We start from the raw sequence: 18,877 nt of genomic DNA on the forward strand, positions 1-18,877 counted from the left end.
TGCGTCGATAAGAAGTCCATTCCGAAGATGACGTCATGAGGGCAACTGTCGAGCACAGTAAATAAAACAGGAACATGGTGGCCGGCAAGGCTAATTCGAGCGGTACACATTCCAATGACGGCTACAGTTCCACCATCGGCGACACGGACGGCTTGTGTTGTGGCAGGCGTGAGCACTTTTTTGAGGCGGTGACACAGACGAGCACTCAATATAGACACCTGAGCTCCAGTGTCAACTAAAGCCGTCAAAGAAAGACCGTCCACATGCACTTCCAGCAAGTTCTTATTAGTAGGTAGCGTCAACGGAGGATTTAGGTCAGTCGCACTTGATGCAGCACTATCTCCAGGAGCTGCATAATCTAGTTTTCCATCCGGGAAGATCCATAGCTAGTTGGCGATGAATAGCGGCAAGGTTGCGGTGACGGAGAACGGCGGCGTTGCGGTGACGGTGAACGCGCGGTAGAGCGGCTGTTAGGTGCGTCGGGAGCAGGATACTCACGGCTGGGCGAATACCGATGGGGGTCCGCGTATGGCCGAGGAGAAGAAAATTGGCTCCAACGGGGGGGGGGGGGGGGAAGGGGGGGGGGGGCGTCCAAGTGCTGCAACAGTAGCGGGAGACATGGCCAGCTCGGTGAAAGCGGAAGCAGATTGGCTTGTCGTCCGCTGTTCTCCACTCCGTTGGATTGCGGGATCTGGGCAGAGTGTATGGGTCGTGGCGTGGTGCATTTATTGGCATCGGTCTGTAGTCCGGTCGGGAGACTGAGCAGGCGACAGAAAAACCAAAGTTAGCAATTTCTTGCCGCACGACTGCCTGAATAACTGACACCGCTGGAAGTGTTTGCACGGTGCCCTGGTCGAGTGGAAGTGCTTGAATGGCGCCGGACGGGCCGCCTCAAGCTCGTGCCTAACGATGCGTGTGACATTCTTGTGCAAGGGATGTGCGGCACCGAGATCGGTACAGGTTGACGTGACAGCCGTGTTAGGGAGCCGTGAAAATTGAGGTCGAACTCGGCGGTTTTTGGCCCTTTCGAAGCGGTGGCATTCCTTAATTATGATATCGACGGTCGTGACGTTGTTGTACACGAGCAAGTTGAAAGCGTCGTCTGCGATGCCCTTTAGTATATGGCCCACCTTGTCGCTCTCGTTCATTTGCTCGTCCACTTTGCGGCACAACGCGAGCACGTCCTGTATGTACGAGACATACGACTTGGTTAATGACTGTACTCGGGTGGCGAGTTCTTGTCGTGCGGCCGTTTGTTGACTGGACGGGTCCCCAAAGATGTTGCGTAGTCGGTCCTTGAAGATGTCTCAGCTGGTGAGCTCAGCCTCATGAGCGTCGAACCATAAACGCGGAGTGCCATCCAAGTAAAAGATTATGTTGACGAGCATCATGGTTGGGTCCCATCGGTGAGATGGGCTAACGCGCTCGTACATGCGGAGCCAGTAGTCGACGTTAAGGCCAGGCTGGGCGGAGAACGTACCGGGATCACGGGGGTGGGACAGCGCAAGGTACGTAGTAGCTGGCGCTCCAGGTGATGGCGGTGAGGGGGGGTTATTAGAAGCCATGGTCGGAGGCTGGACGGTGCGGCCACTGCGAAGCTTCGTGGTGAGGACGGGGAACGTTGCACCTCCACTAAATGTGTTACGGAAGAGAGACGCCATATCGATGAGGCTGTACATGAAATATATTTCAAACCAGCAGCAGCAGCGGCGTGACCGGTAGACTAGACAACGTGCGGAGACCACCCTTCGTCTTCCTCGTCAGGCACACACGCGTGTGTGTCGCCCCCTAAAATCTCAATTTGCATGCATGTAGCAATATTTTTACTCGTGAGCTCACCTGGCTTTTGGAATATTTGTGCAGTAAAAAAAATAGTGCTTAAGTTAACTGATTATTTTCTGATTTGCCTTGCTGAAATACTGCTGTATTTATTATTAGCCTTAAACAGTTATGGGAAGCTATTAGTAAAATGTAATTACTGTTCACCTTGCTAGAATGCTTTCCTTTTCTCTCTTTTTTCTTGGAGAGTGCCACCTTCTTGGCCCACCTGTTTTTGAGGTAGCGTGATGCCGTGACGACAGTGTTTGGCCGTAAACACTCTGCTTAGTTGCCTAAGAAAAATATACTCATAATAGGGCGCTAAAATGTTCATTGAACAATCGGAATGGTTCTGCCATTCATAATTTTCAAGTATTTTTTTTTCTAAACTCGTTAGAGTTCTGAGTGAGCCAAAATGAAAGCAGTCGCAAGTTGCTGCACAAAAAGCCCATTTCCGTAGACTTCGCTCCAATATTAAGAGAAGTTGTTGCCGAGTGTAGAGGCCCATATGTTGTACGATGTCAGCTTATGTTAAAGAACCGCTGGAGTTCAAAATACCGTATTCTCATAATTTGCTCACTTTGTTTTGCGATTTGGGGCCCTGAGAAGGGGGTGTGTGTAAATTACGCGGGTATGTGTAAATTACGCGGGTATTTCGCAAGGGCGTACAAAGTATTTGGTCGCAGTCCTAACGCGTGCGAAATATATGTCTATAAAAATTGGAGAAGAACCGCAATGTACTTGTTAATTTAGAAGATTTAGCACTTACTTTAACCAATCACATTCGGTCACGCACGATCTAATTGACCGCGAAGTCCGATTGGGAGTCATCGTCGCGGCTACTGCCACCGCCCTCCCAAAGCGCGTTGTCTTCGGTTTTGTCGACGGCGGTCGAATGCCCCATTTTCTTGGTGCTCCTCGCGACAATAGTGCGAAAAACTAAGTCCCAGGACACAGCGGTACTGCGTGACTTAAGCGTTCGCACATAATTGAGGAGGCCTTCTTCAGTGGCAGGAAACTTGCATTAGAAAGCGTGCACTCCTCTGCTTTCTCACATACCGATCGCGCCGATTGTCACATGCTGAAGTACGTCACCTTGAAGTGCTTAGTGATGGCATGGTTCCTATTTTCTTCTGCAAAATTTACTACAGAGAGCTTCAGTTTCGCTGTATACATATTTACTGTAGCAAATCGCAAGGGAACCATAAAAACGTGTCAGCCGGATGGCAAAACCTAAACTTCCGAAATGGACCAAGCGTGCGTTGCAGCGTGAACGCAGAGAACGAGGGGAACGGTTGGTGCAACAGACCTTAGAGCTCGCACGCCTTTAATGCAGAACGTTGTCTGTGCCGTGGCGCGAGTGCGCATTCTCGAGGCGGTAGGGATGGGGAGATGGAGGGAGGCAAACGCTTGAGCAGTTTCGCCGACCCGTCCGCAGCTAGGTTTGAGTGTTCGTGCACGGTATTCTAGGGAACCTACGGGAGAAGTCCTTGGAAGAATGGACTGTGTACTCGCAGCCCAGTTGACTGCGCTTGTCAGTTCAGTAAGGCGCATGCCTGTCCGAAGCATTGGAAAGTCTCTTCGTGCGCGCGCCGGTGCTCTGGCCCTGCTGGGTCGGGAAGCACAAAATATGTGAGTCAATGTTTTTTTTTTTTTTAGCAAAGCTGGCGAAATATTAGGAGTGCACAAATAATGAGAGTAAATATGGTAATTGAAGCTGTCGTGATCATGTTGTGGTTTTGGGATGTCAAACCTTAACCATTGCACTCAAACCTCATTATAACGAAGTTGCATCTTACTTGATAATAATTTCTTTATATTCAAAATATTGTTATAAAGGTGTATTCCTAGCACTGTATCTATTGGAAGACTGTTTTTCATTTCCTTTGTTATAACCAATATTTCGTTATATATGGGTTCATTATATTAAGGTTTGAGTGTATATTAGATTTGTATGAGCAAGCAAATTGGTGAAATCCATGTTGTTTTTTACATAATTCATGTTGCAAGTGCATCACTACACAGCAAAATATAATGCGATTTAATACTTTGCATTAGATGGAGCACAATAAAGCAAGCATGCTTATAATTGACCACTAAAGATTTATAGAAACTCTGGTGCAACAGTATGCTTCTGTTGTTTTGTTATTCCTCGATTTTCTAGACCAGTGTGGAATATCGCAATATGTGCTTGTAAAGTATACCATGGGGGAATGAATGTCCTTTGGAAAGGCTGTTGTAGGACAGGTTTCTTCATTTGTATCAAGATAGTGGCATGTTAATGTGGCTTTGAAGGCATAAATACTGGATTGCATTGTTTACATCCTTCAATCTGTCCTAAGGCTTAATTGTTTTTCTCTCAGTGCGCAGGCCATGCCTCGAAGGCGACATCGTTCCGAGAGCTGCGACTCGCACAGCTCGTCAGACAGCAGCTACCGACACAAGCGCAAGAGGCTCGCTAAGAAGTGAGTTGCCTTTTGAGGCCTTGAACTTTTGCCGCTGTTCTCTGGGATCGTGTCACCGAGTTTACAGTGGCGCAGCAGTGATTCTAGTCTTCTACTAAAGTGTGCCAAACGTAATTTGCTATAGTATCTCATTAATATTTATGTGAATTGTGCCAAATGGAGTCCTATATTTCTTGGCATTTGTAGGTTACAGTGCTGGCACATCAAAATATGTGGTACCTGATCTTGGAGCCACCATATAGTCAGAACCATGGACCAAGAATTATTCAGGAAATGAAACAGTGTGCACATGTGTGCATCGACTAACCCATGAAGCACTCTTTGCAGGCATACGATTTGAGTTACCGGATGCAGTTGAGCCGACAAATAACCATCCACCTTTTGTGCGCTTGTGCAGCTGTTGTACACGTATACACACACAAACTAAGAAAACTTCTGGCTTGGGGGGTGTAAGGGGTTGAGCCCCTAAAACCTTCTGCCTGCTACAGCTATGTGGAGGCAGTATATTGGACAATCTTATCTGCTCTAGGAAAGCTGCTGCTTGCTTGTTCTTCGAGTGTATCACGGCTTGTCAAGGCAACATTCTTTAATAACGGCATGTGCGGTGTTAAAATGTCTCTCACTTGTTTCTTGCCATTGCCAAATGTAATCTGAAAGAAGTCATAGATATAAGGAATCATATCAACTTTCTCGTGTGTGTCACCTATCGAAGAGCATCTGAACAGTGGGAATGCGCTTATAGCTTTCCTCAAACATATCCTCTTCATATTTTGTTGTATAGAAGTGCTTTTACAGCCAAACCACTTACCTCTAGCTCGCGCATTCCCAGGGTAAGTAGTTTGGCCAGCTTGCATCTGCATGTAAGCACCATATGCAGACAAAATGGACAAAAATATAGGCAAAATGTGGTGGAGTCGGCCCTGCTATTACAGTGCACTTGCATAGTGGGGCTTACTTCAGGGTTTTGTAGTTGCACTGTTGTGTTGCAATGTAGAGAACTGTGAGGAACCGAAGTGGGCAGGCTTTCACAGCAGCACCGCTTATACAGGCAGTCAAATCAAGACTGTGCATAAGCGGAGGATGCATCAAACGACCGAGAATCGAAAGTAGGCGTCCTGACTGCCGTTTTCTAGAACGTTCCTTCACTCAATGCTTCACTTCAACTTTAAAAAGTTGATGGCAGCGCAGTCTCTTGGCAGACCAAGTCACTGCATATCGGCAATAATCTGCAGCGATTCTTTAGGAGCGCAGCATCAATTTCAGTCGAGCGGCGGCGCAGTGCTCAACTCTGTCAAGTAAAGGATGGAATTCCAGTCGAGGAGCGTTTCTGAATATGGGGGTGAGAGTCATTGCCTTGGGTCATTGCCTTGGGTCACTAACACCGGTGAAAAGAGCACAAGGCCGCAGAAATGCGAATGCAGCTTCGCTGATTCACCGCCATCTCGTGCTTTCGTCAACGTCACTTGCAATAAGTGTCCCTAAGAATGCCCTTCTTGCTCAGCCTTTTGAGTGGGTGGGTCCGTGTTAGTTTCTTCTTGCCTTTTAAAATATTGTCGCATTTATAACAGTTTGCCTACCAGTCGGAGAGGCTGCGTTTATGTTTCATATGCGCAGGTGTCGAACGTTGGCCCATCACTGATGGCCCTGGTGTTCGAAGGCCCACTCCAAAAGGGCTACACTACTGTATTTAATCTAATACGGGCCAATAGTCTTTTCTGTTCTTTCTTATATTTTCAAATATCTTTGTATAAAGCTCTAGGGTCAGCTTAGATTGGAGGACTTTGAAAAATGCGTGAATTTTCATTAAAAAAAAGTGCTGCTCAACTAGCGCCACCTAGACGGTATTATAGCCGTTGGTAGCTAAAAGTACAGGCATTGAGGCGGGCCGTTTGTTAATAGTCTTTTCTGTTCTTTCTTATATTTTCAAATATCTTTGTATAAAGCTCTAGGGTCAGCTTAGATTGGAGGACTTTGAAAAATGCGTGAATTTTCATTAAAAAAAAGTGCTGCTCAACTAGCGCCACCTAGACTGTATTATAGCCGTTGGTAGATAAAAGTACAGGCATTGAGGCGGGCCGTTTGTTATTTTGAGTTGCGGTTCGTGTGTTCTGTGTGTGGGATAGCTCAATGGCGCCAAACAGGTGGGGCAATTATGGTGCCGCTTATAAAAGGAAAGTTGTCCTAGCCACATAGTCTTTGTCCAACGTTCAAGCAGGGCGGGATTTTTGTGCAACGCTAGAGGGGCTCCAACGATGGACGACATAGTTGAAACTTTATTTTTTTCGCTCATTTGAAAAGTGAGGCATATCCAATCTGCTTGATGGCACCGAGAATTGCGAACTGTTTAAAGACAGCGACAAAGAAGTCAGTGATGAAGACTCTGAATGAGCGCAGCATCCTCATCATGCAGATAACTAGAAGCAGCGCAAGAAAAACGCCGACAAAAAATTACACACAACAGGTCATGCTGTTCTATGTTTCTCGAGTGATTTCCGTTATGAACCGACTGCTTTGTTTCATCTTCATATTCAAAAATTGTTATCTTTTTTGTGAACGCTGACTTCGCTGTTTTGTTTGACCTACAGTCGAGGTAAAATTCTTTTTTTTTTTTTGGGCTTCAAACTTTTGGGGGTCGGCCTAGTTTCAATGAAATACGGTGCATTGTGCATGCCAATTGTGCAGAAAAAAAAAAAACAAAAAACAAGAGCTTGAAGGGAGGAACCACTAGACAGGCGCACACTAACAAGTGAAAGTTTATCGCTGGAAAAATACAGATATATGTAAAATGCTAAGCCATGAGTTATAATTACACATTGGCAATAAGATGGCCAATGTCAGGTTAATGCAGGCTCACCAGTGGCTTAGCCACACGTATCAACGAACTTGGAAGGCCCCAACAACCTCTTGTGTGGTCTTAGAGCCTCGACAATACCTTAGCTGCATTTAGTAAAAGATAAATTTTACAATCTTTACTGGGCAAGTGGTATCCACAGTGGAATACCAACTCTTCCAACGCTCTGTTCTTCTGCATTGTACATGAATTTATTTTATTTGAAGATACTGCTAACTCTTGGTGGAGTTGTTGCAGAGTGGGGTTACTTACCCTCAAGAATGACACATAGAACTTTTTAGGGAAAACACTGGTGTGAAATGGCGAAAATATAAAGTGCAGAACTAAAACACAACTTTTTAAACAAAAGAAGCACAAAATGTATGGTGACAAGATTAAGGGAAAAAAAAGAAATACAACCTTCTCAAGCTTACATATAAGGCAAAAGGCATGTAGCACAAAGAAAGGAACTTCACACGACAAACTTGCGAGTAATAAGTCGAACAATTCTATGCTGTTAGTTTCAGCAATGGGTGGGCATTTCACTCAACGATCGTTCGTGGAAGGAAGACTTTAAAACATTATTAGCCGTTCGATGTAGTGTGATTGAAAAACATTGTCGCCCTCTGGTATTGTAAACTGTCGGAAAAGGCACATACTTAGATATGCTGCTATTCAGGTGACCCTTTAACTATCTTAAACATAAAACGTAATCATGCAAATTCATTCCTATAGGAGGTGTGCTTTGGATTAACTTGCAACATCATCCCGTCACTTGGTGCATTATTCCCTTCCCGTCCAGAGTCAAGTTAGCAGTAAAAAAAAAGTGAAAAAAAATATAAAGTAGTGTTTTTTATGGCATCTAGTCCCCAGTTTCAAATAATCTCGAGGAGTCTCAACTTGCAGCCGGTCACAGTGTCCTAGGCAACCCGGTGCATGCAGATTGTGTGGAAGCATTTTGAGGAGGCTTTTGCTGCTACACTGAAAGAAGGATATGTGTGAGAGCAGGTTAGCTTGCTGAGGATAGCCTAGTGGTGTTGTGTTGCCCCCAGCCTTTTTTACAAAGAAGCCTCAAACACCCGCGTGCACTCCACGCATGCATTCCTAGGGAGCGGGGTTGGCGGAGGGGGCACTTTCACAGGGGTGCAATAGCTGTGCCAATTTGACACAATTCCCAGTTTTTACGCCGAGCTGTGCCAAAACCATGAAATTTGCTTAAATTGCGCCTAGCTGCACCGGAATGCCCAACCTGCCTCAATGTTTTCTCAGTTACGCTACTTCAGCGAGAAACAGCGGCCACGTTGGTTATTTGCATACGTATAGTTTGCATGCATCATCAGTCAATTTAAGTGCTGACGCTAATCCTAAACCACGTTGTAAAAATATATTTCTATTAGGTCAGGGCACTCGCGGCACGCAATGAACCAGATAAAGTGACAAAGCTGCGCGCCATCTCTTCGCTGACTGCTGCAAATACCTATCGCAAGACGACGCAACTTAAAAACAAAAAAACGTTGCTGTAGCCACCAATGCCTTGTGGGAAAAATTAACTTCATAGTCAGCGAACATGGCTGTGACATGTTAGCAACTAAAGCTGGAAGAATATGCTGCATTTCCCGCATGCGAACAGACTTGACGTGCTGTGAAAATGCCGGCGACCAGATTGGTTGCCATAGCAACGGTCGATAAGCCTTTTTTTTTGTCTTGAAGTTGCATTGTCTCGGCGCAAGATATCTGGTACCGTCAGCAGGCCAGCAGGCGCACGCAGTTAATTTATCTCGTCGAATGAAAAAAATAAATAAATAGGGGGGGTAGCAGTGTTAAGCAGTGGTAGCAGGTAGCAGTAGTAGTGGTAGCAGTGGGTGCGTAGCAGTGTTTCATGACTTGTTCTAACTCGTGTGAAACACTGCTTAATCCACCTTTGTTGCAGTACACCTGTGTCCTGTGAAAAAGCACATGATAATTTTGAAGGAGCTGTTAACACTAATCACGGGACACAGCACATGTATAGAATACTTATGCATATATACAGCACATAGTTGTGAGTACTAGTAAGATCGATGACGTCTGTAAAAGTTAAGGGCAGTCATTTGGAGCAGCATATGAGATTTCTGGCGTCTTAAAGGGCCACTCGCCAGGTCCCACGCCAAATTTAGTTAGACCGTTAAAGTTGTTGGGTGTCCGATGAGGAACATTTTGCCACAAATATTTTGTGAATCGGTTAATTACAAGCTGAGAAAACTTTTTTTGAAGCGGCACGATACGGGGATGAGAGGAGGCGAGCTCGAAACCCTTGCCGCTCCTCTGCATAGCCGTCGCAAGCCAAATCTCTTCCCTACCCTCTCCGGCATCCGACCAAGAGGTCACGTGCGCATTACGTGCCCGAACAAGCCCAACCCCCGTGCATGCGAGCGACGTTTGTTTGTTTGACTATTGTTGTTTTGAGGTCTACTGCCTGTTTCTGCCGGATGGTTCGGAAAGGCTGGGTTAGACGCGGTAGAATTGATAAGTACAATGAGTGCACGAGCACATATGAGCGTTCCACGGGTGGAACGCTCCTAAAAAAAAAGTAACGCTCATATTCCCTTATTGCATCTCATTACTTATCTATAGATTTAATAATCTATTTAACAAATACATAAACTACGCATGTTGTGATAAATAATTTTGCCATGTCACATGCCATTGTTGGCGACGTCAGAGCATAGTCGTCTACGTAGAGGACCAATGTCACTGCATTTCCGTGTATGTAGGGCTATTCATACGCACACGTCATGCCCGCATTCTCTGGGTGCGCGCCTGCATAAGGAAGGGGGAGCAGCATTCATCTTGAAATTTAACCCATTTCGGTGGCGCGTAGCGTTGCAAATTTTGGCAGCCGGGATAGTGAACGCCTCATCTATGCATTGCGCTTGTCAGCTCAAAATTGTCAGACTTGGTCATTAATATTTGTCAGACCTGGTCTTAAAAAACAACTTCCAGTTTTTTTGTTTGTTTTTTTGCCACCTCTCCGAATCTCTTGAATTTCAAGGTTGCCAGCTTAGCAGATCCACATTTAGATTCATAGAGCCAGACGGACAAAATGCCAATGTAAACATTAGGAATATTTGCTCAGTGGTGTGGTTCATAATACTTAATTTATTGAAATAGCAGTTCTCTAGCTGACACTGCACGATTAAGGGCTTGTTTAGTGCTTTGTCGATGTGTTTTCTAATTATAGGACTTTTTTTTTATACTGCTCCAAATTTTGCTCTTTCGTGATAAAAAATGATTTTGTTCCTCATAACCTGCTCCAAATTCGCATTTTTGTGCTCCTAAAGCAACATTCTGCTGCTCCAAAAATTGCTCCAAATTTTACTTTGGCTGTTGCAACCTTGCTTTGGGTAGCCAATCTCCATATTTAGGCACCACATGTTGCCAGGAATATAGATGTGTAGGATAGAGGGGGAGAAGTATTTAACGCAATAGAGTTGAAGAGCTCATTTAGCAAAAATTCCGGCGTTGGTGTTGGCGTCGTTGCTTGTGAGTGAAGGATCACATTTGCATCACTAAAATATTTAGAAAGATGCAAATAGAGTAAATAATAAGAAATTCTGGGTCTGAGTGAGCATCGAACTCGGGTCGTCTGTGTGGCGAGCAGATGTTTTATCATACAGCCACGACTCTGCTTGTGAATACAGTGAAAATAACTTCTGCGTCGAAATGCAGTGAAAGTAACTTGCATGCTTTACAAACCCATGCGTGCTGTATAGATGCTTGACAATACAACATGAAATATTGCCGTAATCATACGTGGTACAAGTGTACATTGTCGTTGGGGCATCAGGATATGGGATTATCATAATGATTTCATGGTTTAGAGCCAGTAATCCACTATAAATGGCACACACGTTACTGCACCCATAAGGCCAATAGGTGGGTGCATAGCAAGTTCAAAAAAATATCAAAAATATTGTACACTAAGTGTTCAAAGTACACACTGGGAACAGACTATCGCCTTTGCGTTCAACTCATAAAGGTGCTGCATAAGGGTCCCCAAATTTTCAATTCTCTCCGTGTGTGCAGTCTGGATAGTGAAGCAGCGAGCCTAAGGATGTATACATGCATGTTTTATGCATGCAAAATAATTTGAGATCATAATGAATGCAGTCTAAACAGCTTCGGTAGCAGCTCCTCCCCATATCTGAATTTTCTTTTTTTCGTCTGTAGAAAGCAAATCTGTTGGTAGAGCTGTTTCCTTGCTTTCAAGGGCCTACACATGCGTCTGGGGTACCGCCTGCTACTGTGTCCTTAGTTTGGGTTGAGGCACTGCTGTATATTGCAGTTTTTTTCTGCCGCTTCTGCTGATCTGAGTGCAATGTTTCGCTGACATCGAAATTATAGACCTGCGTTAGGAAGTCTGTTTTGATAGCCATGTTTAAAATGTTGAAAGCTGGTAACAAAAATGTTGCAACTTAATACAGCAGTTTTTGCACGACATCGCAAAGATGTGCTAACAACTTAACGTGGCTGGATCTTGAAGCTGGCTGTTGCTTGGAGCTTGTGACACACCTCCCACACTGCAGCACCACCTGCTCGTTGTGTGTTTTTATATTTGGTCCTTGGGTGTGCCACTACTGGCCTGTAGTTGGCATACATGAATACGAGATACCTAATTTGTAGTGTGAGTTGTAAACGATAACATGCTTGTACACGCAGCGAGGAACGGGGCAGAGAACAAAACAAAGCGGACACAGTACAGCCGCCGTAGTGCGTCTTTTTCTTAGTTGTACTGTTTGATGCATACAGCTAAGAGAAGTAAATCATGATGCACTTGTTCGTGTCAGTTACGTAATATATAAATGATAAAACCACCAGAGGATTTTGGTTTCATTATTTGTTCTTAGTGAAAAAATGAGCCCCGTAAACGACTCCTCTTTCATATATGGCGGAAATGTCGAGGCCCGTGTGCTCAGATTTGAGTGCACGTTAAAGAACTCCAGGTGGTCAAAATTTCCGGAGCCCTCCACTACGGCGTCTCTCATAATCATATGTTGGTTTTGGAACGTTAAACCCCACAAATCAATCAATCTCTTTCATATATATATATATATATATATATATATATATATATATGAGATATAACAGACAGTAATGCCAAGGAATGTACAGGGGAAGTTATTAACATTAATGGAATGTAAATAAGAAGAAAGAAAAGTGGATGAAAAAATTACCAACTGTAAGCAGGAATCGAACCTACGACCTTCGAATTACGCGTTCGATGCTCTAACCACTGAGCTATTACAGCGGCACTCCCTCCATCCACTTTTTTTGGGTTTATCTGTGAATTTTTTTAGAAGTAGGAGCGACAGTCAGCGCCATCTATAAGCCAAACAACGAGTGTGAAAACACTCTTATGCGCATGTTTGGCGTCACGTAGCACGTGAACTTATTATGAGCGGGCAGCTGATTAATTGTCCCTCTTATACAACCTAAACACACCAAGTCTGCCAGTACGAGACCCTCGTTCAATGAAATAAGGGAAAGAAGTGTACACCTAAGGGCTCGTTTTTCCGTGTTTTTTAACACAATAATAATGAGATATAACAGACAGTAATGCCAAGGAATGTACAGGGGAAGTTATTAACATTAATGGAATGTAAATAAGAAGAAAGAAAAGTGGATGAAAAAATTACCAACTGTAAGCAGGAATCGAACCTAGTTGGTGGAGAGTTGGTGGAAGGTCGTAGGTTCGATTCCTGCTTACAGTTGGTAATTTTTTCATCCACTTTTCTTTCTTCTTATTTACATTCCATTAATGTTAATAACTTCCCCTGTACATTCCTTGGCATTACTGTCTGTTATATCTCATTATTATTGTGTTAAAAAACACGGAAAAACGAGCCCTTAGGTGTACACTTCTTTCCCTTATTTCATTGAACGAGGGTCTCGTACTGGCAGACTTGGTGTGTTTAGGTTGTATAAGAGGGACAATTAATCAGCTGCCCGCTCATAATAAGTTCACGTGCTACGTGACGCCAAACATGCGCATAAGAGTGTTTTCACACTCGTTGTTTGGCTTATAGATGGCGCTGACTGTCGCTCCTACTTCTAAAAAAATTCACAGATAAACCCAAAAAAAGTGGATGGAGGGAGTGCCGCTGTAATAGCTCAGTGGTTAGAGCATCGAACGCGTAATTCGAAGGTCGTAGGTTCGATTCCTGCTTACAGTTGGTAATTTTTTCATCCACTTTTCTTTCTTCTTATTTACATTCCATTAATGTTAATAACTTCCCCTGTACATTCCTTGGCATTACTGTCTGTTATATCTCATTATTATTGTGTTAAAAAACACGGAAAAACGAGCCCTTAGGTGTACACTTCTTTCCCTTATTTCATTGAACGAGGGTCTCGTACTGGCAGACTTGGTGTGTTTAGGTTGTATAAGAGGGACAATTAATCAGCTGCCCGCTCATAATAAGTTCACGTGCTACGTGACGCCAAACATGCGCATAAGAGTGTTTTCACACTCGTTGTTTGGCTTATAGATGGCGCTGACTGTCGCTCCTACTTCTAAAAAAATTCACAGATAAACCCAAAAAAAGTGGATGGAGGGAGTGCCGCTGTAATAGCTCAGTGGTTAGAGCATCGAACGCGTAATTCGAAGGTCGTAGGTTCGATTCCTGCTTACAGTTGGTAATTTTTTCATCCACTTTTCTTTCTTCTTATTTACATTCCATTAATGTTAATAACTTCCCCTGTACATTCCTTGGCATTACTGTCTGTTATATCTCATTATTATTGTGTTAAAAAACACGGAAAAACGAGCCCTTAGGTGTACACTTCTTTCCCTTATATATATATATATATATATATATATATATATATATATATATATATATATATATATATATATATATATATATATAGTGACAGTGCTCACGTGATGTCATAGACAATTTCTTGGAGCTAGGTATTCAGACATGGCGGTCACCATGGCGTTCGGCAGTGACCATGGTGGCAGGGCCCGTTAAATGCAGTAGTCTCGTTAGTGAGGAGGCCTGTCATCGTAGTGAAGTCGTAACAGTGACGGGGCCTGTCACCGTAGTGGTGAAAATGAGGGGGCCCGTTCCCGTAAATTTGTAGTGTTCGACCCCATCATCTAGCGGTTCTGCTGGAGTAGTGCCTTGACGTGCAGTTGGTGGAGCAATCGTGTCGTGACGCTGGTCGTCAGTTCAAATTCCCATTTTTGATTGTCTTTTTTTTTTTTTTTTGAGGTAGTGCTGCAAGGAAATCGTGTTGCTATCTGCAGTGGTTGTTAGACAGCCCTGTCACGTGGATTATGTGGTGCAGTGTCGTTGGTGTCCGACTTCGGTGCAAATCGCACTCTTTTTTATTTTCTTCTCTCAGTATTGTTTCAAGTTTTTATTTTCTTCTCTCAGTATTGTTTTAAGTATTGTTGCTTGTTTTTAAATGATAACAGTGTTCATTTATTGGGGATATAATTATCAACTTTATTTTAGGCCCAACGTAAAAGTTGAGGCTCAACGTGGAATATGGAGACGTTTCCAAATGATTTCCACTTGATGCTGTGCTGGGCGAGCAGATTCCGTTGTATGCGTGCAAATTAACTTTATTATTGCATTGAACAACGACTTTTGGCAGGGTTTTCATTCCTTTGCATTGATACTGTAGCTCCAATTAATAATTTGTTATGCGTAATGTGATGTTCCCAAATCAAATGTTGTGCAGGTCAATATAAAATGTGTTACAACCCTGAGGGCTGTGTAGTTGGACAGTATGTTTTGGTAAGTCCCAAAACCACAATGCATATGGCTACAATACATTTAGCTATGACTGCGGTCCTACTTCACCTGAAATCGCACTTAGACTTATTCATGTGACCGAATCGGCTTACGCAAACAAGGGGATACGCACGTCGCTTTTCTGCCATGATTGATGATTGCGTGCTATTGCCGTGCAAACATACATAGACATTCGGGCTCTATACAGTGCAGTAGATACCCGCACGATGGTGTGCTCTCTGTAACTGTCTTCCCATCCTGAGACGACGCGTGTCCTGCGGGAATCAAACGTGTTACGTATCGGCGATTAAAATGCGAGCGCGCCGAAGTTGTGGGCATGACCAGTCGTCTGGATGCTTTAATTTGCAATTGCTGGCTGGCACGGCTGCGGGCCTGGGGGAACCACAAGGTGTGACCGAGTCGATGAAAGGAATACGTGAGAATGAACGTGCATCTGGCAGCGTCGATGAGGGAAGGTAGCTGTAGGGAACTTGAACGCAGTCACCTTGCACAGCAGTAAAAAACCTTTTAGAGCACAAACAACAGCACTATGTCAAGGCCCGTTACTATAGGCAGCGTTGTTAAAATGGGCCACCTCATAATGGTGGCAGTGAAAACTCGCGACACTTGCATTACTACAGTGGATATCACGGGGGGGGGGGGGAGTTCAGACCAGGGCTCTGCGAAAGCTTCCACTCAGGGAGCTGGGTCCGTCAGCGAGTACCACAACTCAACTGATCGTCCAGCTTATTGCTGCCCAGCAGCTCTTCCTGTTGCACCACAAAAGGGTGCTGCCTTTAAATAGGCAACATTACTTCAAACACTATTGAAAGCAGAAAATAAAGAGAAAAGTAAAGTTCGTCAGCGGGATGCCAACTGAAGTTGCACACCAGCAAACTAGAGTGCCTCGATGCGCGCGCCCCCGCTTAGAGTGGTGTCAGCCTTTGTAAGGGCAGGTGCCGCCTCCTCGGCCTTAGCGGCGGCATGGCCACCATTTTGACTCCACTCAGTCACTTCTGCGTGTTCGCTGCGCCCGAATAATTGTGCTGGCGCTCGCTTTTCTCCGGTTTAATGCGCTCGCTACCGTCACCGTAGCGGGTATTGCGTGCCGCAGGGCACTAATCATTGCAAAAACTCTGGAAGCTGTATCGTTTTCTGAGAGACCCGAAATGAAGGCCTTTTCAACAGTGAAAATCAAACATGACAAGTGGCATTCGACAAACAGATCATCCATTCACAGCGTAAGTTTCCAGCTGGTATTCCGCATGCATAATTTGTACCGGCACCAATTTCGTGTAAGCAACAGACATGCTGACGGCTGTATGCTTGATTCTCGTGTGCATGAATCACGTATTTCACTTCGTAAACATTGCTTGCTGCTCTTGGTTGGTACTGTATCTGCCCTTCATTCTTGGTTTCACTATGAGCGATGAGAACTTTGTTATTAAATATACATTACACGTGTTTCTTTGCAGATGATATCCTTGTTTTTTTTTTTCGTAATATTCATTTGTGGGAATAAATCTTTGCGCAGCGGCGGTGTTGTACCCACTGAAGTTTAAAGGGTGTGTGTACGTTCCGGAATCACCATATGATCACGAGAGACGCGGTATACATTGGAGGACTTCGGAAATTTTGAACAGGTGTTTTTATGTAACTTGCACCTAAGTTTAAGAACTCTGGCATTTCATCTCCATAGAAGTGGGGCCACTGCGGCCGGAATTCGATTACTGACCGTTCGAGCGCCCAGACCATTACAAAGCCACACAGGTTCTTTCTTTCTACGATCTTTTCCTCGGTTTAGGTACGCCTTCTATGCTGGTGTGATGACCCTTGTAAGAATGTGTGCAGTTCAAATTTTTTTCATTGTTCCTGTACTTCAAGTTTTCTTTTCGTCCTGTCTCGAATCATTACGCAATTGATGTTGTTTGTTTTAATCATTTACGACCACTGCGAAGCAACTAGTGACAGTACTCAGTGAATTCTGCCATGGAGCGTATAATTTGAATTGCTTCTGGCAGCGCTGCATTAATGCACAAAAATAAATTATTTCTACACTGGATGATAATAGGGGAAACGGCAGGCGTGTACACACGCACACACACACACCGTCAGTATTTAAACTCTTTCAGCACGCATTATTATTTAAGTAAATAATTTATTTATTAATACTGTGAGCTATCAGGGATCATACGCAAGTGCTTATGCAAACTGTACTCGCTAAGCGTCCATAGAAAGAAGATGCATAAAGACAAGACGTGGCACTGCTGTGTAGAATGAACACGCTATGTCGCAAAAAAACAAAACAAACAAAAAAAAAACAAGTCAAGTTGTGCGATGAGAAGATCGTGGAGAAATAGTTAATGCAATAAGAAAGGCGGCCGCCTCAGTGGTACCGTGGGCACGGTGCTCGGTTGCTGACGCGAGGCTCACGCTTTCGATCTAGGCCATGGCGGTCTCATTTTGAATAACGTAAAACACCAGAGGACACCCATGTACTGTGTCAGTGCAGGCAAAAAAAAAAAAAACTGATTGTCAAAATTGCTGCAGTCCTGCAATCAGGCGTCATTTTAGAACGTAAAAGCCTCAGATAATAATTAACACTAACAAAGAAAGCATATAAACGACACCACCGATATAGATTTAGAATCCCCTCTGTGGTAACCTGCGTAGGGATTTGTTTTCAACATGAAAGAGTCAGCGTCTGCCTCTAGCGCATAAATCATGCGCAAGCCGTCAGCTTACATGAAATATGCACTCCCTGCATGCATTCAGGCAAAATTAACTCTAAAAGATGTCCAAGCTTCAATAAGAAGAAAAGCTCGCTAGCTTGCACATGTTTCCGGGCGTATCAGGGCACCACACGAGCCTTGCGTAGCGGGCTTCGCATACGGTCGAGTTGTGGTGTGGTGGGGAGGCGCAATGGCGGCGGTCGTAGCAGACGACGCGGCTGTCCTCACCCTCAGCGGAGCGCGCGGGCATCAAGGCACCCTACAACAAACGCGCCCACAGCGCCTCGAAAAATCAACGCGGTAGGGGTTAGAACCGCCACAAATAGCGACGCGATTTTCTTGCAAAAAAAAAACAAAATTTTGACTTCTTAAATGCTGTAATGTCAATATTGACGCATTGCTATAAAAAATTTTATATAATAAAACTGGATTTGAACTCACGATCTGTGGCACGACTGCATACTCAACTGCGGGTCAAGCCACTGCGCCACCAGAACACCAACGTGCTGGCATCTAAAGTGACCCCTAATTTACGGCAATGTCCCCCTTTCCCTCATTTTCACCATTGCACTACAGTGATGGGCCTCCTCACTTTAACGAGAGTACTGCATTGATGAGCCCCATCATCACAGTCATTGCCTTGGCTTTTTATCTCATTAGAGAGGTCAGTGCAGGGTAGGACATACAGCATACATTTGTGTCATCACGTAATAGGCTGCTTTTACAAAGAGACGTTAAGCCCTGCAGAGTGAAGAGATGCTTCGGCTACCTTGCCGATAAGCTTAGATACGCTTGGTCAAGACAATTTAATTGTAGATCATGCCCAATAAGCATAGTCAAAACAATCGATGATAATCGATACATATCAATACTGATTGATACTCATTGATACCAATTAGGCTGCCAGATTAAACCAGGGTATGCCTAGAAAAAGCCTAGTTAAGCCAAATTATTGCAGCCTAATTTAGTTTAACACTAGTTGATACGAATATAGGATGATAGATTCCTATGAAGTGGGATTAGGCAAGATTAGTGTAGGCTATGTCTGATCACACTAATTTGGTACAAGATGATGTGGCCATGAGGTAAATTAGACCTGACTAGGCTATGTTATTTTGGATTAAGCATGACAAAATCAATCTGTGTTAAGCTGATCCTGAACAAGTCAATGTTGAGTGAATTGAGAATGACTAGCCGTTTGGGTGCCTGTGTATGGTCACATTAAGCCAATCCGATTAAGCTGGATTA

General features: G+C 44.2%; 1 protein-coding gene across 4 annotated transcripts in view; it reads left to right on the top strand.

The window, feature by feature from the left end:
* Doa (CDC like kinase darkener of apricot) overlaps positions 1-18,877 on the top strand; it is a 129,902-nt gene that overhangs the window by 19,957 nt on the left and 91,068 nt on the right. For 3 of the 4 annotated variants that reach the window (XM_037420312.2, XM_037420310.2, XM_037420311.2), the window contains exon 2: positions 4,182-4,283. In XM_037420312.2, the coding sequence (XP_037276209.1) occupies positions 4,192-4,283 (92 nt within the window). In that variant the 5' untranslated portion in view covers positions 4,182-4,191. Of the gene's footprint in view, positions 1-3,301; positions 3,451-4,181; positions 4,284-18,877 lie in introns of those variants that run through there. The other variant, XM_075886250.1, reaches the window with a different exon arrangement.

This window comes from Rhipicephalus microplus, chromosome 2 (assembly GCF_043290135.1).
Source record: "Rhipicephalus microplus isolate Deutch F79 chromosome 2, USDA_Rmic, whole genome shotgun sequence".
NCBI classification, from domain to species: domain Eukaryota; kingdom Metazoa; phylum Arthropoda; class Arachnida; order Ixodida; family Ixodidae; genus Rhipicephalus; species Rhipicephalus microplus.